The following is a 21658-nucleotide window of genomic DNA, read 5'->3' as shown; positions in this document are numbered from 1 at the left end:
GCAGCACTACTATGGTACAAAGGAGGTCTGATGCTAAATCGGGTGCCTGGGCTTGACAGGTCTGAACTAGGTTCAGTATCCAAGTAGATTTATTGGGTTGTAAAGTTGTCTGGTTAAACAAAACAAAACAATATATATGTATTTTTTGTTGTTGTTTTATATATATATATATTCTTTGATCATCCCCTCCACCCTTGCAGTTCTAGCCAAGGCCATGCTGACCCCACCCTGGGCAGGGCCCTGACCGCCCCCTCCCACCATATCTCCACCGGCTGTGGGCTGGGCCGAGACCCAAGCCAGAGGCTGCCCCCCGCCAGTTCCACTGAAGTCTTTGAATAATGTGCCCCATGTCAGGGCTGTTTTGTTTTGATCAAAATCTGTTGCTTGGGCTTCAGACCAAGGAGAAGGGGAGGAATTTGCTACTTTCCCTGCCCCATGGCCAGCTCCTCAGCCCTGCCCTCCCGATCTCCCGACCCTTTTCTCTTGCCCATCTTCCTGTCTTTCTGGCTCCCCATTCCTCAGCTGGGTTTCCTTCAGATCCCAGACGCTAGAAAGGAAGTGAAGTCAGCGGTCGAGTATGTGTTGCGGTGACGGTGGACCCCAGGGGCTAATCTGGAGCTAGTCCAGGCCAGCAGCGCCTTCCTATGCTGCTCTGCGTGCGCCCCCCCCCCCCACTCTGGTCCTTGGGCTCATGGAGCCACCTACAGGCTCTGGCAGAGACTGCTTTTTGGTGGGGGACCTGGCTCCAGGGGGTGCTCTAGGCAGCTTTTAACCAGAAATTCTTCTTGGGCCCTGCCCGGTGGCCCCCCAGCCTGATCCGTCATGGGACGGTATAGGGAGCAGTGCCCTGGAGGATCGGGGGTGTTGACAGAGAGCCCTGGGACCCACATTCTCCTCTGTGGCTCATTTGATCCATCAATTGATTTAAGCCCTGTCGATATCAGCCATCCCATCTGATCAAGTTCCCCTTCAGCTGGGGGAGCCAAGGCATCTCCAGAAACCCCTCAGTCCCAGGCAAGTCCCTATGGTCCGTTACCCTACTTCCAGTTCCAATGAATAGGGAAGCCCTGAATTTGCTCAGGCTTTGAATCCAAGCCCGATTTCAAGCATGTATTGGTTCAGAAGTCTACCTAATCCCTGCGCCCTTCAGTTTTCTCATCTGTATGCTTAGCGGCCAGTCCCGCACCCAGCACGTAATGGGTGCTTGGTGTATTTTACTGGGGGAGGAAAATGCCGTAGGAGACATCTGGTTTTCCGCCCCAGTTTCTTTGACAGGCTAGCAGTGTGACTTTGGACAAGTGGGTTATTCTTTCTGAGCTGCAGTTACCTCATCTGTAAAATGGGCATGATAGCAACCTTTCCGAGTTGTGGAGAAGACTATAGAAATCGCCTCTTGCAAAGTAGGGGCTCCAGAAATGAGCTATTACGTGAATGAAAACAGTCACCAGATTGGAGTTGGGAGGAAAATATCTTTAGTCTCCACTGATTAAAGACTGGCATCTTTACAAAGAGACATTTTAAACGGTATAAGTAATATATCAATACTTTCTGCATTTTTTTTTTTTTTTAGATTTTATTTATTTGACAGAGAGAGATGCAGCGAGAGAGGGAACACAAGCAGGGGGAGTGGGAGAGGGAGAAGCAGGCTTCCCGCCGAGCAGGGAGCCCGATGCGGGGCTCGATCCCAGGACCCTGGGATCATGACCTGAGCCGAAGGCAGACGCTTAACGACTGAGCCACCCAGGCGCCCCACTTTCTGCATTTTAAAAGAGCTGACCGCCCCCCCCGGATAAGGCGTATGTCCCCTTTGGCCGGCACCCCGTCTGTGTGGGACAGCTGCCTGGCAGGAGAGTACCCATCGGGGCGGTGCCCCTTTCTCCCCCCACCCCACCCCCCACCAGCCCAGCCTCTGGAGCCAGGCTTTGGGTCAGCCCTATGCTCCGCTGTCATCCCACAGGCGGGAGACCTTTGATTTTGACGATGACTGTGACAGCCTGACGTGGGAAGAGAACGAAGACACACTGCTGCTCTGGGAGGACTTCACCAACTGCAACCCAACCATCGACCTGCAGGGCGAGGTGAGCCCCTGGCCCGGCTGCCCTCCCCTGTCCCCGCTCATTCCGGCAACCCGTGCCACCTGGCTCATTGTCCCCTGTGCTCTGTGTCCCCAGCAGGAGGAAAACTTGGGCAACTTGATCCATGAGACAGAATCCTTCTTCAAGACGAGAGACAAGGAGTACCAGGAAACGATTGGCCAGATCGAGGTGAGGGCTTGGGCTCTAGAGCCCTCTGGTGAGGCTCCTGCGATGTGGGGTCTCGATTGTTAGTCAAGGGGGATGGGGTGCTGGAGGGGTGCAGTGGGCACAAGGTCGTGAGTTGGAGGCCTGCAGTTCCCTGCCTGGCACCAGGCGGGTCCTGCCCGCCTAGGGCCTTGGTTTTCTCGGGTGTAAAATAGATCACATGGGGGTGGTGATCCCTGTCTGTCCCAGAGAGTTTTTTAAGTTACTCAATGGAGATAGTGATCCCAAACAATGAGAGAAGACATTTGAGTGACATCGAGTGACGCTAGGCACTCAGTGAGCCTCCCTGGTACCCACATGCCCTCTGTACATGCTTAGAGGTAGCTAGGCGCCTCCAGACTGTGCAGTGGGTACCATGCACCCCATTATGCAGAGGAGGAGATGAGATTGACAGAGACCCAAGTGGCTGCCCCAAGGGCTCCAGCTGGGAAGCAGCCTTCAAGCCTGTTGTCTGCACATGTGGCCATGTTTCAGGGAGAGTGACTGCTGGAGAAAGAGAAGGCCGGTTCCTTCCCTGGGGGCTGTGTCATTGGTAGAGGACAAGGGTCAGAAACATAACGGAGACCTGAGAACTTTCCTATGCAAGTCCATAGAAAGCAGTGCGGGATGCTGAGCGGGGTGGAGTTGGTAGACCTGGCGAAGGCAGCCCCTAGGGTCGCTAAGCAGCCATTCCCCTTTCACTGGAAGCAGTTCTGGGGGTTGGGGGCTGGCATGCAGGGAGTGGAGGGCATGGCATCCTCAGGGTGGGGGGGGCTTGGCACAGTCACCACCGAGGACGTGTGGAGGAAGTGGCCGAGGGTTCTGGAATGAGAGTGACTTGGCCTCACCTCTCTCCCACCTGGGGCCTTTCAGCTGGAGCTGGCCACGGCCAAGAGCGACATGAACCGACACTTGCATGAGTACATGGAGATGTGCAGCATGAAGCGCGGGCTGGACGTGCAGATGGAGACCTGCCGCCGGCTCATCAAAGGCTCTGCAGACAGGTACCCAGTCCCGTCCTCCCTGCGGGTTCAGCGATTGCGTCCTTGGGGGGTATTTGTGGGGCTGCAACTTACAGCCTGGACCATTGCATCTGCCCAGCCCACCTGTGCACCTGTCCACGCCTCCCTCATGTACATCTAGTATTAGCCACCTGCTGTGTGCTGGATGACTTACGTGTCTGATCTCACGTAGATCTCTCGGCAGCTACTTGTCATGTCCAAGGCCTGCTCTGTGCCAGGCCGCGGGGACAGTGATGCACAGAACAGTCAAGCCCCTGCCCTGTTGGGGCTCATGCCCCACTTTCTGCCCAGTTGTCGGGCGGAGGAGGAATGCAGCTGCTGGTGGGGCTCCTAGGGTCCGTGGGAAGCAATTTCCCTTCCTTTCCCGTCCTCCGACCAAGGGCCACTGGGTCTGTCCCCAGGAGACTGACACGCCTCAGGCCCCTTGTATTTGCCGGGAAACGCCAAAACAAAGACAGAGCCCCTGCCTTCTAGGAACGCACAGCCTTTTGGGGGGAGAAAGATATGCCAGTAATAAAATGAGATGATACATGAAAAATGCTGGGCATAAAGCACAAATATGTTCATTGTAATCGTTCCTCTTTTATGACTGTGGTTCAGGCTATAAAAGAGGGAGGCGCAGCTCAGTGGGAAGCTGCGTGGGGCGCCCTGGGCTTAGCATGTCGTCCCTTTAGCTCACTGTTGCCCCCGGAACCCATTGTCATCACGTCCACATTCAGATGGAGGAGCAGGTTAAACAGCTTGCCCACGGCCCCCCGGCTCATCAGGGAGAGGGCCAGAATCTGAACCTAGCACTACTAGCCATTCTCCTGTATGGCCTCTCGTTGAGCTCTGAGTTAATTGGGGTTTACTGAGCACCTACCATGTGCACAGACCTGCGTTAGGTGGTTGGAGAGTAGGACTGGAGCCTGATCCACGGCTCCTGCCCCCGGGGAGCTCTCGGCACCTGAGCAATCAGAGGCGGCACAGGGGGTCCCGAGAGGTCTTGAGGGCCACATTCAACTCATGAGCTTAGAAGGTTCTAAGGAAAGCAGAGCGAGGGCGGGGTCTCAGGGCAGGATCATGGATGATTAGATTTTATACAAGGGGCCGCTCAGTCTTTCCCGGCCCTCGCATCCCTTCAGGAGTCCCCAGGCTGCCCTCTGCATTACCCCCGTTTTCTCACGCCTTCCAGGAATTCACCGTCCCCCAGCTCCGTGGCCAGCAGTGACTCAGGAAGTACAGACGAGATCCAGGATGAGTTTGAGCGGGAGGCGGATGTGGAACCCATGGTCAGCTGATGATGGAGGCCCCCTGTGCCTGCTGGTCTTGGTGATGGGGCCTCTGCCCCCACTCCCTGTGGGTCCAGGAAGGCTCCTCGGAGTGGGGCTCCAGTCCTCACCACACAGACTCCCTCTGCCCTCCCTTCTCTGGAGGCCCCGAGGGACCGCTGCTTCCTTCCTTCCACCCCACCACCAACCAGTGCCCCTTCTCCATCCACCCACCCAAGGAATGGTGCTGTCAATTTCTATTGTTCTCCACATTACAAATGCAGACTTCTGTCCGGACGATGCAGTGTTAACTGTGCCTTTTCCCTTAAGCTGAGCCACTTTGAGCTCCAAAGAATTCTTCCTAGCAGGTGTTTTTATACAAAACTCTAAGGTGAGGGCGGGGCCCCTGGCGTGGTATAATGTGGATTTCTATCCTCCCACCTGCTCCTCTGATTGGCCATGAGCTCTGCCCTCCCCTCCTCTGCCTGGCCAGTGCCAGTTGGCCTTGGGGTGGTCCACCTTCCCACCCGCCAGGAAGGAGCTGTTTGCCTTTGCAACCTTTCCAGGCCTGGGTGGGGGCCTCCCAAGTGTTTTTACTTACAAGAGAGAAAAGATGGAAGGAGGGAGGGAAGACAAAATTTTATTTTCTTTCTGAATCGAGTGGCGAAGCGGAGGGACAAGGCACTGTGGGGGAAAGTGGAGTCTCACTGTGTTTAAACTACTATGCAAACAAAACAAAACAAAACAAAAAAAAAGCAGCTTGCCTTATATCATTGTGGAAGGTAGGCCCTCGCCCAGACTCCCGGTTTTCCCCTGGAGCTGGGAGGGAGGCCAATGCTAGGGCGATCTCTCTCGCAGCCTCTGAGGGTGAGCACTGACTCGGGAGGGGCGGTTCTGTCAAGGTCGGTAGTGAGGCCGGGGGCCTACAAGGCCATGGGCCCACCTGACTGCTTGCTTTCTTGGGACCTTTGTGGGGTGGGAGGGGTCTTTTATTGCCCTGATGACTTGATGTTTTTCTCTCCCTTCCCGGCCAATGATAAGGGACTATAGATCTGTAATTTCTCTGTGAGAAAGCCTGAAGGGGGCCAGGCCTGGTATCCACCCCCTCCACAGTGGAGCTGGGTTCGTACCGCCTGCCACCATCTTGGTTGGTTCTCCACTGCCCCCAGTTGCCGCTGTTTGGCCACCGGCAGGCACTGGAAAGGGAGGGGGAGGGAGGCAGTGAGGGCAGCTGGCTAATCAGAGGAGGCAGGAGTGGAGCTGGAGTGAGAACCATCCTCTGTTCTGCTCACGGACATCTGCAAGTTTGTTCCGTACTTCACTCGATTGACCGACCAGTGGGGAGTTAATCTGAGCCAGTATCTCCCCAAGACTTGGGTGGGCCTGTGTCGGAAGGCACTGTGTTGAGGCCACCTGCCAGATCGCAGCTTGGAGCCAGCCGAGCAGGTTTTGCTTTTTTTAAAAAAATTTCTTTTCGTACCCACTCTTGTGGGTGTGATTGCCGATTTTTGTTTTTTTATTGGCCCAGGAGCTCTCCCGGGAGGTCCAAGGGGCAAAATGTGCCCGAGGCCCAGAACTTCCCACCTCCTGCTCTCCTGTGGAGGCGGAGGAGGGACTCTGGCTTTAAATAGGATTGCAGCCCCCTGTCTTTCTTCCTCAGGGTACCAGCGACCTGTAAGGGCCTTCTCTGTCTTCCGTTTCCCCACCTGTTTTGCAGTCTTAAAACCATTGTACATAATACTCATATGATATATATATATATATATATATATATATATATATACACACACATATATATATATATGGAGAGAGAGAGTGTATGTTAGTGACTGTATGTAATTTTTATTTATCAGAACTTGGTGGCCTTTATTGTGAGTTCCCCTCCCCCCCCTTTTTTTTTTCTGTTGCAGTTGTCGCAGGAACCTGCTGGTTCTCTGTGGCAGTCTGGCCGAGAGGCTTCCATTCCCAAACAGTCCCTGGGTAGGTACGCGGAGGGACCATGGGTTCAGAGGAGAGACAGCCCCTTCCCCTCCTCCTCAATGACTCTTGTTCTAAAGGTTACAGGGTTCAAACATACCTGATTATTATTGTCATTAGTGTTATTGTTGTCTTAGTTTTAGTTTTATTGTAACCAAAGTTTGTCAGAGCCAGTCAGGCTTGGACCTCAGCTGCTGGAAAGATTTTCCGTTTCCGGGAGGACACCCCCCCCCCCCCCCCCCAACCCCGGCCTCCTCTGTCCAGGCCTGAGGTGGGTAAGGGAATGGTGTGGTTTGGGAGGCAGAGCAGAGGTCAGTCCCGGTTGTTTCTCAAGGTGGTGGGGAGGGTGGCAGACCTATCTTTAGTGTTAAGACATAAGGCAGCAGTGTAAGTATTTGGGATTAAGGGAGCCTCGGCAGTCAGCGTTCGGTGGTATTATGTATGCTTTCCCCCTCATGTACATAGGACGTTTGCCTCTGGGACTGGGGTGCTCGAAGTTTGTCCAGCGAGTATGGAAATGGCAGGAGCCCGAGATAGACGCTGGCCGAGCGGCTCCTTCCTGCTGGTTTTCCATAGCTGCTCTCCCCTGGGGAGCAAGGATTGGGGCAGGTGGATGGGGCTGGGGGATGGCAAGGGTGTGGCAGATCGGTCTCCTGGGTCTGAGCCTGGCTGCCTCTCGCTCTCCCCACCAAGTTCTTTTTTGAGTTTGTTGCCAGTGGGCCCTTGCTCGTGCCCCCGCCATGAGCCCATAGCTTGCCAAGAAAGACCCCAACGCTTGCTGGGGCAGCACCGGGTCCAGTTGGGATGAACTGGTCCGTCCTTTGTAAAGCTGTAAATACTAAAATTTCTATTTCTAAGCCCAGTGTCATATTGACATTGGTATTTTAAGGTTGTTCTCAGATGGGCTCTCCTGTGCTGCCCTCTCTCACTCTCCTATTTTTGGGGGTTTTATAAAAAGAGAGGATTGGGGAGGGGCAGGGAGAGTAGCTTCCTTTTGGCTCCCTGGTTGTGGAAGACACATGCGCACGCACGCACGCACATACACACACACACACTCCTCTGAGACTCCAAACGGGGAAAAAAAATCATTGGCAAGTGAACACACTTTGTTTTCTTGTAGCAATATATCTTGAGGTCTTTGAAGGGCGGACTTAGCTCTGACCTACAGAGAAGCAAACCACTTTGGCTTGGAATGGGGGAGAGGGTGTGGGGTAGGGGGTAATACAAGGTGTAACTTAAGCTAAATGTAATGTATTTATAAAGTAAGAGATTCTCATCTATTTTTATGAAAGGAAAGGGTTTTTAAATTTAGGGTAGGCAGTTATGGTAGCCCAGCGTTGTCCTGTGAACAAGAAATGCATGTTGCTGCTGGACTGAATATAATCAGTGCTCCTCCACCTCCCTGGTCTCACCACCCACTCACCTGTACCCGTGAGCGGCTTCAGCAGAGCCTAGGTCCCACTTCACCCCATTTCCCTGTTCCTTGACCCCCCAGCTCCTTGGTCCTTGAAAGTCTCTGGCGGGGGGCACTTGTGGAAGTGGGTGGGCAGTGGAGAATTCAGAATTGAGGTGGGTGGGGAGGAGGGGAAAGGGGGCACCAGGTAGGGGACAAGCTCGGCTTCGGAGGGTGGGCTCTGATCGGTGACTCACGCTCTGGTCTGCCAAGGTCCATTTCCAAGTCAGCTGTGTTTGGGAGAAGTTGAGAAGCAGCAGACCGTGGGTGGCCATGGGACTGTTGGTTCAGGGAGCACTTAGCTTCCTTGGGGCCTGGGCCCTGGTGGGTCCCAGGTGGTCAGGCAGTTGGAGCAGGAATGGAAGGGCCAGGAGATGCCCACCACCCAGCCCCAGCTGTGCCTACTCCAGGCCTCGGCCTGGGCTACAGTCCTTGATGTGCTCCTCCAGGGCCTGGGGCAGGAACCGGGGTGCTGGGACTTCCTCAGACCTGGGTTCACCTTGTTCTAGAAGGGCATTCTCCTGACGTGGGGAGTCTGGAGGCAGCTGGGTGGGTATGGGTAAAGGCAAATTCTCTCTGAAAGGAAATTTTCCTTGGCTGGAGGATTTCCAGGTTCAGGGTGGACTGTGTGTTGGTCTTGGGCAAATCCCTCACCATTCCCACTGCCGGGCCCTCAAAGAAACGAGGTAAGGCACCATCCCCACCCCCGGCAAGACCCCTTCGTGGACATTTTAGCATCTACCTGATTTTTAGCCCCATCCAGGGAGACTTTATATCCGGCAGTTCCATCCCACCCCACTGTTGCTGTTTGTCTGCCAGTTGGGTCTATTGTCAAGGGGGAAGGGGGGTTTATACTCACTGAAAGACTACTGATCCTACCGGAAACCAACCTGTTTACTGTACTGTTGTAAATATCATGCCCTTTATATCCTGTATATTGGCTTCTTTTAAATAAAGTGAAATGTCTTAGAATTGAGGGTGCTGCCTTTTTTTTTTAAATTGAGGATAAAGTGGTGATGGGGGAGGGGCAGGAGGACTGAGGGCCGCATAAACCCCAAAACAAAGTCATTAGCCAGTTGGTGATAAAATAGGGAAATTTCACATCCCCTGTTATATGGGCACCTGACGATGAAATCTTTGGAAGGCGACAGAGCAGGATTTATTATCATATTCACTTTACGGAAGGGGAAGAGCGAGCCAGAGAGATCACAGGCTGAGTAACTGGCATCCCCTGGTTTGCAGTTGAGGTCCTACTAATCATAAAGGCCCCCATTTGTTTAACCTCCTTTTATGGTGCCCTCGAGGGGCCATCATCTGGGACTCTGGATTTGACACTGTCCAGTGTTCTAGTTTCTTCTCGTTAATGGCCAAATTCGGGGAGAACTGCCTCCTGTGAGCAGCCCTGCTCCCCACTAGGGTCTTCTGTAAGGATTCAGAGAGCCGCCAATTCCAGTCTATTTTTTACCATCTTTAAGACCTGTACTTGATGGAACTTCCTTTTCTCCCCACTCTTTAAATTCCCCAAAGTGTCTTAAAGGGTGTGACTTGGAGAAAGAGGAGTAGCATGAAATAATGCGGGCGATACCCCCCTTCTATAGAAATGGAAACTGAGGCCCAGGGAAACGAGGTATTTTGCCAACGTCCTAAGGAGGAACCACGATCAGCGTCCGCACTCTCACTCCTCAACCGGTTCTCCGTTGCCCTTGGAGAAAGTATTAACAGGTAAATCTGAAGAGTGTTCTAAAAGCTTCAACTAATTTAGGAATGGAATGAATCCTGAAGAGCCCGCCATCAGGAAGGCTTCAGAATCCGATACTTTAAAAGATTTATTTATGGGGCGCCTGGGTGGCTCAGTCGTTAAGCGTCTGCCTTTGGCTCAGGTCATGATCCCGGGGTCCTGGGATCGAGCCCCGCATTGGGCTCCCTGCTCCGCAGGAAGCCTGCTTCTCCCTCTCCCACTCCCCCTGCTTGTGTTCCCTCTCTCGCTGTGTCTCTCTCTGTCAAATAAATAAATAAAATCTTTAAAAAAAATAAAATTTATTTATTTGTGAGACTGAGAGCGAGCACCAGCAGGCAGGTGGGGTGGGGTTGGGTGGGGTTGGGTGGGGAGGGGCAGAGGGAAAGAGTCTCAAGCAGACTCCCGGCTGAGTGTGGAGCCTGATCTGGGGGCTCCATTTCACAACCCTGAGATCATGACCTGAGCTGAGATCACGAGTAGGTCGCTTAACCCACTGAGTCACCCAGGCCACCCCCAGAATCTGAATTTTATTTTATTTTTTAAAGATTTTATTTATTTATTTGACAGAGAGATACACATTGAGAGAGGGAACACAAGCAGGGGGAGTGGGAGAGGGAGAAGCAGGCTTCCCGCAGAGCAGGGAGCCCGATGTGGGGCTCGATCCCAGGACCCTGGGATCATGACCTGAGCCGAAGGCAGACGCTTAACGACTGAGCCACCCAGGCGCCCCAGAATCTGAATTTTAAATAAAGTGTTCAAGCAAACAACTTCTCCAAGAGAAAACCAAAAGTTTAACAGGGCGGGGAGTGGGTGAGATGGAGCGCCAGACAACCGATTCTGAGTGTTACAGGATTTCTTTTCCTTCGGTGCCCCTGGTTCTAGGTCAGGCTGCTTGGAAGAATGAAGACGTAGACCAGACAGAGTGGTGGGCAGCAAAGCAAGGTTTATTGAGCCACAGTAAAGTTTATTGAATGATAGAATACAAAGCTATCAAAGAGGGAGGGGACCTGAGGGGGTTGCAGATCTGGCATTTAGATCTAGGGGTTTTATGGACTTTGTTGGTGGGCAATTTTAATCTGATCAACCCTCCATGTGCCTGTCATCCCATCAGTTTTTTGTCATCTATTTGTCATAATGGGAAGGGATGGAGGGCTCCTTCCAAGGTGGTGTAAAATCCTTTTAAGGGTGGTTTCCTCTTAGGGTGGGGCCCCTTGACCCTACCTGCCTTTCTTCCAACTATCCTTCATCACGAGGTCAGGGGCTTTGAAGGGAAAGCTAATCGTGGACCGGCTGGGTTTTTTTTTTTTAAGATTTTATTTATTTATTTGAGAGAGAGAGAGAGAATGAGAGCGAGAGCATGAGGGGGGGAGGGTGAGAGGGAGAAGCAGACTCCCCGCCGAGCAGGGAGCCTGATGTGGGACTCGATCCCGGGACTCCAGGATCATGACCTGAGCCGAAGGCAGTCACTTAACCAACTGAGCCACCCAGGCGCCCGGACCGGCTGGGTTTTATCTCTCACTGATTCTAGTCCGCCAGGAAGCCGGCCGATTTATCTAAGCGCCAGGCCCCAAGGTGCGGGGTGGCTGGGTGCCGACCAGGGGAAGGCTGGAGGCAGGGTCGGTAGGCTCATCCCAGGGGCTGCAGCCCCCCGGGTGGAGGCACGGGGCTGGCTGCGGGGATGGCCACCCGGCCAAGGGCAGACCGACAGATCAGGCCGGGATGCTCGCGACGCCTGGCGCACCGACCAGCGGTCCTCCCGCGGCTCCTCCCACGTGTCCCATTCCGGCTCTCTCATTGGCTCTTTCCGCCCCTCGCCGGCCCAAGAAGGCTGCCCCAAGACCGCCCATCCGATTGGCCCACAATCTTCGGTGTGTAATTCTGATTGGTCGAGGAGGCTCACGCCCCCTCTCCCCGCCCCCCGGAGGGCGGCTGGGCATACCATAACAGGCGAGGGGGAAACGTGTAAATGTCAAAGCTTCTCTTTGGGGCTGCCTTGTCCTGTGTCGCATACTTGCCTCTGAAGTTCCCTCGAAATCAGAGTTATCGTATTAACAGGAGGAAATACGGGGTCATTTCGGGTGAGCCCGACACGGAGGACGGCGTGTGACCCATTCCCCCCGCCCGCCGAGGTGGTGCGCTCCGGGCAGGGCTCCGCCTTCTGGTCGCGCCCCAGGCTCAAGGTCTGTGAACAACCCCGGGGGCTCACCGTCTGCGAACAATTCCGCCGCGAGCTGGGGATGCTGCTACTCCGGCCAGCGCTCCGCGGTGCCCTGCTGGCCCGCCCCTGGAGGGAACCCGGGTGAGTGCGCCCCTGGCCCGCGGCGGGCGGGAGGGGGGTGCCCGGGGGCCTCTCCCTGCCAGATCCCCGCCGCGATCCCGAGGGTTCCCCCCGCCGGGGGTCCCTTCCTCTAGCCTTCTGCCCCTCACCCAGGCCGTCCTCCCGCTGCGACACCGCCCCCGTCTCTTTCCTTCCGCGAGGGGGACCCCTCCCGGACCCCACGCTCGGAAAGTCACCTCCTTCGCGCTCGTTTTCCTCCTAATGGGAACCCACCGACAGAATGCATCTCGATTTTTCGCACAGCGCTTCTCAGCTCCCCACCCTGGGTCTCACGTTCAGGACTCGCCTCTGGGATTCCCTGAGTCTCCTGTCTCCTTTCTACCGGGACTCCTCTTTCCTCTTCTCCCTTTTCCAAATTAAGTACTGGGCAGAAAAGGGACTCTTCCTTTTGGTAGGTGGGAGAGTAATACTTAGGGAGTGCTTATAATGTGCCAGACGCTGGGCTAGGCACTTGGTGCATGCCTCACTGTGATGGCTAAGGGAGAGACACTGCATGCGAAGTGCATTGAACAGTGCCTGGCACTTGGTGCCCAGTTATTATTAGTCAGATCATCGTTTATCACTCTCATTTAAACTCTGCAGATTTTCCAAATTACAGGTGAAGAAACCAAGGTGTAGTTTCCGGGTGGATCTGCCCTGCAAACACCTGTGTGGTGGAGTTGGGTTCCTTCACCCTTGCCCACTCAGTGACACATGTTAATAGAACTCCTCTGGGCTAGATGGGGGGGGGGGGGTAGGTGGGACACAGATCCTGTCCCAGAGGGCTCAGTCTGATGGACGGGTGTTTCTATGGGCCTTTCAGGGCAGGGCAGCCCCCGCCCCCAGTTTTGAGTTTTGTTTGCCTGACCACTAGGACTGTGACCAGCTCTGTCTCCCATGCTGAGCTGTGCCTTTTCTAAGTTAATCAGTTTCCCAAGGGATGGTGGGGGTGGGGGGGGAGGGTGCCCTGGGCATGGGTCACTTTCAACACTGCTGGGTGTCCTTTGTGGGTGGGGGCTTGATAGGTAAGGGCAAGGAAGGACAGGAAGAACACATGGGGGAGAAGGACTTCTCTCCCAAACCAAGGTTGGGGGCCACACTTGCCACACCTTCAGCGCAGTCTCTTTTGCAAACTTCTCCCTGCACTCGGGATACCCCCCCCCCCACCATAGGGGGAGGAAGCCCATAGATTCATGTATTTACTGAGTGCCTATTGTGTGCGATGTTGTGCTAAACCCTGGAAGAGAGGGTACCCAGGGGACTTCCCACGTGGATGGGACCTTCCAGAGTTTTGAGTTTAATGTTGGGGGGGAGGCCTTAGCCATAAAAACCTCTAATACCTGGTAGAAAGCAATCCATATTCTTAAAAAAAAAAACTTATGATAGCAATAACATCAAGCGATCAAGAACCGCGGACCTGGCACTGTGCTGATAAGCACTGTATTATTCCCATTTTTACAGATGGGAAACTTATCTGCCAGTTAAGGCCAATGGAGAGTGAACATAGCAGTCAGACTCCAGCTTCGTGCTCTTAATTACAGAGCCTCCGGAGTGGAGCTGAAGCGTTTTGCAACCCGATCTGAAGGCTCAGGTTACCTCTTTCGATGGAGCAGCTGGCCCAGCGCCCTAGACAGGGTTTCTCAACCTTGGCACTATGAACATTTTGAGCTGGGTAATCCTGCGTTGTGGGGGCTGTCCTGTGCCTTGGAGAATGTTTCACAGCTTTCCTGGCTTCTGCCCATGAGACGCCCGTGAGCACCCCGCAGCTGGGACAAAATAAAAATGTCAGGCACTGCTGACTGTCCCCGGGGCCAGAATTGCTCCTAGCTGATAGCCCCTGCTCTAGAAAAACAGGTCTTTTGTTTGGCCACTTTTTAATTTATTCAACTAATATTTAGGATGCACCTGGGGCCATTTGTGGAGAAACAGTTTTAGAACATGTTTAATAGTATCTCTCAGTGTCCTGTTTGTAAAACTAGTGCTGAGGAAAACCACCTCTTTTGAGGACCTGGTGTGGGTAATGTTCATAGTGTTTCCCTTTTTGCGTGGAGTGCCAGGGATCTCAACCAATTTTTAAAAATAACTTTTTTTCTCCCCAAATTTACTTTTATTTATTTATTTATTTATTTAAAGGGGTGGGGGGAGGTGCAGAGGGAGAGGGAGAATCTTTTTTTTTTTTTTAAGATTTTATTTATTTATTTGCCAGAAATAGAGAGTCCATGTGTGCGAGAGTGAATGCACAAGCAGGGGGAGTGGCAGGCAGAGGGAGAAGCAGGCTTCCTGCTGAGCAAGGAGCCTGATGCGGGGCTCGATCCCGGGACCCTGGGGTCAAGACCTGAGCCAAGAAGGGCTTAACCGACTGAGCCACCCAGGCGTCCTAGGGAAAATCTTAAGCAGGCTCCACCTTACAACCCTGAGATCATGACCTGAGCTGAAATCAAGAGTTGGATACTTAAACCTGAGCCACCCAGGTGCCCCTAAAAATACTTTTGATTGTGCATTTTCTTTTTTTTTTAAAGATTAATTTATTTATTTGAGAGAGAGAGAGAGCGCGCGCGTGTGAGCACACACAAGCAAGCATGTGCATGAGTAGGGGGAAGGGCAGAGGGAGAGAGAAAATCCCAAGCAGGCTCCATGCCCAACACGGGGCTCATCTCACAACCCTGAGATCATGACCTGAGCTGAGATCAAGAGTTGGACGCTTAAGGGACTGAGTCACGCAGGCCCAGGCACCCCCGTGCATTTTCTTTAATGCAATTTCTTTAATTGTAAAAAAGTATAGATAAAGCAAAAAAAGAATCCAAAAATGGCCTGGAATCTCACCACACAGAGGTAACCACTGTCCTCACTTCAGTTCATTAAGTGGATTATTTTACTGAGCTCCTCAGCAGCCTATGAGAGTTTTATAGGCGTTACTATTCCCATTTCACGGATTAAACAACTAAGGCCCTTGGAAATTAAGGAAGACGTGTCTAAGGCTTTAAGCCGATAAACACCAGGCCCCAGTTGACTGCCTCCTGTCTCCTTTGGCCCTGACTTCCAGCTTTTTTCTCTATTTCATTGACTTTATCAGGGCTGTCTTCAGTTACGTCTCTGCAAATTCTTGTTGGAAAGAGGCAAGATACATATTTATATTTATATATAAATTTAATAAGTAAAAGAACTAGCCCAGGCACATAGTAGGCTTATACTGAATGTGAATTTTTCTCTATTACTTGCTTTTGTACCAGACCCTGCTGGGTGCCAGGGGTTCCCCCACCATCACAGAGTGGGCAGGCTGGAATTGGCTACTGTCCTGTTCCCTGCAAGAATCCAGGGTCACTTTGGACTCCTCGCACCCCACCTGCCTGCTTAATTTTCAGCATTTCAGAACTCCCCAACGCTGTCCCAGCCTGCCTGCCCCTGCAATGGGCTGGGCAGGGGGCTGGCACATCCCATTGCTCCCTGGACATACTCATGCAGTGCCTCTTTCCTGGAATAGTCTCCCCTGCCACGTTGGTGAACCCACACTCACCCAGCCCTTTGTGGCCTTGGCAAGGTGCCTCTCCTCTGGCCCTTTAGTGTCCTGTCTGTATAATGGGGAGAATCCCATCAGCCGCGTAGCAGAACGATTAGAGACGATGTGACAGGTACCCATTATGTAACTGAGTGACGGAATGACTAGAATCTACAGTGATCCTAATACTGGCTTCAGAGGTTGTTAGAACCCCCACTTGGGCTGCGGTTGTCACTGGCGTACCCCGAGCGCCTGCTTCTGGTACCCAGCCCCTGGCCCGGCACATAGTAGGTGCCGCACACTTGCTGTTGGAATGGCCCAGAGGACAGCTTGGGTGGATTCTGGCTCCACCTCTTAGCAGCTCTGTGGCCCTGGGCAGGTTATTCCACCTCCCTGTGCTGCCTGTGTTCCCACGTGGTAGGGACAGTAGTAGCCGCCTCATAGGGATCGCCTTGGAAAGGAAATGGGTTCATACACAAAACCACTTTGAAGAGTATCTGCACCTGGACAGTGTTGCTTTTTTTTTTTTTTTTTTTTTAATTTTACTCATTTACTTGACAGAGAGAGAGGGAGAGCACAAGCAGGGGGAGCGGCAGAGGGAGAGGGAGAAGCAGAGCTGAGCAGAGAGCCCGACTCAGGGCTCGATCCCAGGACCCTGAGGTCATGACCCGAGCCAAGGGCAGACGCTTGACCGACTGAGCCACCCAGGCGCCCGGACGATGTTGCTTTAAGTATTATTTTGATCCCTTCCCCCAGCCATGGGCTGTCCCGAGTGATCGCCCTGGATCAGGCATATTCAGACAAGAGGGTCCCAGCAGCTCAAGGATGGAGGCAGGTGTGGAGCTCGGATGCCCTTGGTGCTTTCCCGTTATTCTCATTAGTGACGCCGAGGCAAAACCCTTGGTGTTGGGGTTGAGCCTGCTCACCCCAGGGGAGGGGGCAGACACCCGCCCATCTTGGCAGTTTCTTTTTTTTTTTTTTTTTTAAGACTCTATCCATTTATTTGAGAGAGAGAGAATGAGAGAGAGGGGGGAGGGTCAGAGGGAGAAACAGACTCCCTGCCGAGCAGGGAGCCCGATGCAGGACTCGATCCAGGGACTCCAGGATCATGATCTGAGCCGAAGGCAGCCGTTTAACCAACCGAGCCACCCAGGCGCCCCATCTTTGCAGTTTCTTACCCCACCACCACCTTTCCTTTCCTGGCACGAGCTGTCAGTGCCCATGGACATCAAGCCGCTGCCCACCTCTTTCGTGAGCTGGGAAATGCTGGGAAGGAGGAGGCCCTAGCTGGGCCGAGAGGAGGATGAGCCTGTCCCCTCAGCCCTGTTGCTTAGGGGTCTCTGACAGGTGACAGGTGCTTCTGCGGTCGTGGGAGGCTCCTGAGTGAGGAAGCCCTGGGTTTGTGTGCTGCTCTGTGGGGAGTGGTGCCCCGGAGCCATGCGTGAGCACCGGGTCTCAGAAGTAGTTTTCTCATCTGTAATAATAATCATAATAGTAGTAATCCTGGCCCCTTCCTCATGCATTCGTAGCTGGATTCGGGAGATAATCACTTCGCGCAGTGCCAGGCATGTTGTAAGTGCTTAATAAATATTCCTTAATGTTTCAAGGGCAATAAAGTGGAAACAGCTCAGCCTGGGCCTGATGCCCCACCCTTCTGGACCTGCCCTGGCCCCCCCTGCACTTTCTCTCTGCTCACCGCTCACCGCCCCTTATCTCAGGGATAAGGAGGATTGGCCTTATCAGGTCCCAAATAACAGCTGGGAAAGTGTGGAAGCTCAGTGAAGCAAGGGTAGTTTCCTTTCTCCTCCTCTCCTTGGCCTTGGTCACCCCTGACCCCAGGCACTAGGGGGCCGGGTGCTGCTTCCACAACACTTTGGGTGTTCATTGTTTTTCTCTCCTGCCCCCCACCTTTTTTTTCTTGATGAGTCTGATAAAAGGTTTATCAGTATATTCTTTGTTTTAAAAGGTATTTCTCCAAAATCCCATGCGCCAGGCGGGTGTCCATGGGGAGTGGCGGGATGGGGGGGCGACGGGGGTGGCTGATGGTCTGGCTGGAGCCACGGACAGCCAGAGCACTGTTGGTGGTGCTGTGACCAGAGCGTGGGCTCTGAGATGACCCGATATGGCCCGTCCAGGCGCTGGAGGGTAGCGTCCCCAGCACAGAGGGCTCCAGAAAGACCCAGGTGGCTGGATGGTGGCAGACGAAGTGGGCAGTGTGGAGGTATGATGGGAAATGAGCCTGGAGGCCTCAGTAAGGATTCCAATTTTTTGTTGTAGAAGAGAGGAGAAGCCCCTGAGTAGGCAGGTTTCATTGTCCGTATCTGAGTTGTCTCTGTGCCCTTGAGATTGCTGCTGATGAGTGAGGAATGCAGTCCTGCCTGGAAGGGCCTCGCAGATCCTCACAGAGGCTCCAGGTTCTGTGAGTGATTATTCTCTGCTTTCCCCAAAGCTAAGGGAAGGGTACTCATGTTAATCCCGAATGGCCCATGAACCAAAATAAAAGGCAGGGGAGGGGGATTGGTTTTGTCAAGTGTCCTTGGATTATTTTTGGCTCCAGTTTTGACTGAGGCTGATCTTTGAATTCTGTTCCCCACATTTGGACTGATGGGCAGCTGGGCCGGGGCTTGGAGACTTTCCAGGCAGAGGGGAAGCCAGGGGGAATGTGATCTTGTGGTCACAGTGGGCCTCTGCCCTGGGGAGGGTAGAGAGAGGCCTGCAGGATTTCTGCTTCTGACACCGCCTGGGAGGGAACAGGTTCAGGAGGGCTGGTAGCTACTGCATTTTAAGCTGGGTGGAATGTGGTGCTAAGTTTATTCCAGCACTATCTGTTGAGTATCCAGGCTAGCCCCTGATTGTTGTGACCTTGCGGGTGTCTGAGAACCATTTTGCCGCTGAACACCTGGCCTGGTGCTGTAACATTCTGCATGTGTGTTTGCATACATACGTGTACATATATATACACATGAGACAATCTACGAAGACAATTTTCTTTTTTTTTTAAATCTTTTTTTTTTTTTTTAAGATTTTATTTATTTATTTGAGAGAGGGAGAATGAGAGACAGAGAGCACGAGAGGGAGGAGGGTCAGAGGGAGAAGCAGACTCCCTGCCGAGCAGGGAGCCCGATGCGGGACTTGATCCCGGGACTCCAGGATCACAACCTGAGCCGAAGGCAGTCGCTTAACCAACTGAGCCACCCAGGCGCCCCGAAGACAATTTTCTTAGAAGTACAGAGCAGGAGGGGTGAGGAAGGGCAAGCACTTTTAACCTCACAGTGCCCCTGCAGGGCACACAGTACCGCCCCCATTTTTCAGGTGGGGAATCTGAGACCTGCCGAGTTTCTAATAATGGGCTGATGTCTCTCGGAGCGCGTGGGGGTTTCGGTCCCACAGATGTCTGCTTCCGGAGCTGGGCTTTCTGCACGCCCTTCGAGCCGGGGTCCAGGCTGGGGTTGGGGCACGTACCTCCAGGCTCCCAGCCCACACTCCTCCTCAGCGGCACCCTCCTGGCTATAGCTGATGGATTGGTGGTGGGGTGCTGCTGCTGGAACCTTCCAGAGGGCCCTGAGGGCACACGCCACCCCCGTTTTCCCGACGTGTGGAGGCTTGTGGCGGCTGGAGTTTTCCAGCCTCTCTATTCCTCCCCCACTATAGGTGTGTGTGGGGGGTGAGTGTAGACTTGAATTTATGGGATGTACCTATAGCTTTGTGTGACTGTCTCCTCGGCTCTTCAGAGTAACCCAAGGGAAGGGCTGGTGGGAGGCTGGCCTCGCCCCACGTTTCTGCCCTTGGTTAGGGGAAGGGCGGGGCCTGAGGAATGTGACCTGCCTCCTAGCGTGGGGTGGGTGCTGCCTGGGGGGTGGGGTGGGGGAGGAGGGAGAAGGCCCAGTTCACTTAGAGCCGTTAGGCAAAATCTTGGGCAACCGGGCCCTGCCCTCCTCCCTCCTGGACTGGGCCCCTTTCAGCGCTTCCTGTCACGCTTCCTGCTCTGGGCCTTTGTACTTGCTCTCCTCTGTGCCCGGAATGTTCTTTCCAGTCCTTCTGAGATCCCAGATGGCGCTCAGAGGACGCCTCCCCTGAGAGGCCCTCCCTGATCACCTAGGCTGGAGCAGCCCTACCCTTCCCCTAACTCCTTCTCATATCCCCTCTGTCCTCACCTGTTTCTTGCCCATGGTCCCCACTGGAGGTGAGCTGCTTGTGATGAAGTACAGTTGGAAGAAAGGCAGGTAGGAACAAGGCGCCCCACCCTTAAAAGGATTTTGCACCACCCTAGAGGGAGTCCTCCATCCTTTCCCACTGTGATAGGTAGATGACCAAAAACCGATTGGATGATAGGCTCAGGGAGGATTGATCACAGTAAAACAGCCCATGCACAAGCTCATAAAAAACCCCTAGACTTAGAAACTGGTGGCAACCCTCTCAGTCCCCTCCCTCCTCGGGAGCTTTGTACTATCACTTTGCTATCACTCAGTTAACTTTGCTTTGCTGCCTACCACGCTGGTTTACCTCTTCATTCTTCCAAGCGGCCTGACCCAGAACCGCGGGCACCGGCAGGAAAAGGAAATCCTGCAGCCCATGCATCCGAGGCCTTGCTGCCATGGTCACTGCTGTCTCCAGTGTTTAGAGCAGTGTCAGGCATAGAGGGTGCCCAGGAACCTTGTAGAATGAATGAAGGACCAGTCCTCATGGCCCCTGGTTTCATGTCCTTCCTCCAGGCCTTTGGTCCGTGAGCCTCCAGATCCATTCCCAGGGAGAAAGAATAAAAAGGATCCCCAACACTCACAGCCCAAGTGACACTGAGGCCTGGAGGACCCCCCCAGCTGGGCCCCTAGTTCAGGAATGAATGATCTCAAGTCTTGGCTCTTACCCACCTGTCTCCCCACCTTGCCATCCTCAGACATGTTAGGGTCGGTGGTCACCAGTGGTCACCAGTCAGTGAGGTCATAGGTTCAAGACTGAGCAAGGTCTCTGGGACGAGGAGTTCTTGAAACTCAGGACCCTGGAATTGGACCCTGAACCCTGAAAGCCGCCCTCCCCGTGGCTGCGAGCTGAGCTCAGGGCACTCCTCCAAGGTCCCGGCCCATATCCTGGATGTTCTTGCCCACCCGGAGCTCAGCTCTTGATGCCAAGGGAATCCCAGCTGGGTCCCATTCTGATGAGACTGAGTTCTGGAACAGGCTGCCCTTTCAGCCCAGAGAAAGCAGTAACTCGGGGCCCTTTGGGATAAGGGCTGCATTGTGGGGAAGGAAAGGGAGAGTCACCCTCTCCATGTACAAAACGCTTAGAAGTGGTTTTGCATTGATTGAATTTAAACTTAAAATGGCCCTGTGGGTTTGTATGGTGGTTCTCACTTAGTAGATGTAGAGACTGGCCCAGCGGAGGCAGGTCACATGCCCGAGGATGCACAGTGTCAGGTCTGGGCCTGGAACTTGGATTTTGGACCCCAGGGCCAGTTCTTGCCCCCCAGTTCTATACTTGCTCTGGATTTCAGGATTCTGGGCCAACACAGAACACCCCCCCACCCCCTCCCCACCGTGGTGGAGATAGAGGGGCCGGATCTGGTTGCGGCCACCACTGACCTGTCTGCCTCTCTTCCCTGCCCTTGTACCCCAGGCTGTGGTGGAAGCACACGGCCTCCCTGAAGGTGGCCAATGAGCCGGTCTTAGCATTCACGCAGGGCAGCCCCGAGCGAGATGCGCTGCAGAAGGTAATGGGCCGGTGGGGGCACCCAGTGGGGGTAGGGCACGGAGCGAGGACAGCCTTCAGCAGCCCCCCCTCCGGATGCCTCTCCGTGCCTACAGCCATCACCCCCTGTTGCACCTGCCCCCAGCCTTGGAAGGAAACTGGGTCTGGGACAGGCGTGTGTCTGGAGGACGGAGAGGCTGGGGGCAGCAGGGGGGCAAGCCGGGCCACTCTGGGGCTCTGTCCAGGTCGGGGGTTGTAAACCCACAGACGTTTTCTGCTTAAAAACATTGTCCTGTTAATTGCCAGTATTTTAAAAATTGTGAGATGTCACGTACATTTCAGATACAGTTTTCTGTCTACGATGGGAGGACCTGGCAACCCTGGCCTCCCCTTCCGTCAGGACAGGAAGTGACAGCAGACAGGGGCTGAGTCCTGCTGCCCCCT

General features: G+C 53.9%; 2 protein-coding genes across 3 annotated transcripts in view; both read left to right on the top strand.

Annotated features, from left to right (window-relative positions):
* The window catches only part of IFFO2 (intermediate filament family orphan 2), a 47630-nt gene extending 38677 nt beyond the window's left edge, over nucleotides 1-8953 (top strand). Inside the window, exons 6-9 of the mRNA XM_044914393.1 lie at nucleotides 1958-2078; nucleotides 2172-2264; nucleotides 3153-3283; nucleotides 4476-8953. Coding sequence (XP_044770328.1) covers nucleotides 1958-2078; nucleotides 2172-2264; nucleotides 3153-3283; nucleotides 4476-4581 — 451 coding nt within the window. The 3' untranslated portion in view covers nucleotides 4582-8953. The remainder of the gene's footprint in view (nucleotides 1-1957; nucleotides 2079-2171; nucleotides 2265-3152; nucleotides 3284-4475) is intronic.
* A 2967-nt stretch (nucleotides 8954-11920) lies between these two features.
* Nucleotides 11921-21658, top strand: part of ALDH4A1 (aldehyde dehydrogenase 4 family member A1) — a 29416-nt gene continuing 19678 nt past the window's right edge. For both annotated transcript variants that reach the window (XM_044913892.1, XM_021683507.1), the window contains exons 1-2: nucleotides 11921-12018; nucleotides 21143-21236. In XM_044913892.1, the coding sequence (XP_044769827.1) occupies nucleotides 11957-12018; nucleotides 21143-21236 (156 nt within the window). In that variant the 5' untranslated portion in view covers nucleotides 11921-11956. The remainder of the gene's footprint in view (nucleotides 12019-21142; nucleotides 21237-21658) is intronic.

Source organism: Neomonachus schauinslandi, chromosome 4, assembly GCF_002201575.2.
Source record: "Neomonachus schauinslandi chromosome 4, ASM220157v2, whole genome shotgun sequence".
In the NCBI taxonomy this organism is placed as follows: domain Eukaryota; kingdom Metazoa; phylum Chordata; class Mammalia; order Carnivora; family Phocidae; genus Neomonachus; species Neomonachus schauinslandi.
Note: the sequence above shows the minus strand (reverse complement) of the source record. Positions and strands in the feature narration are given on the sequence as shown.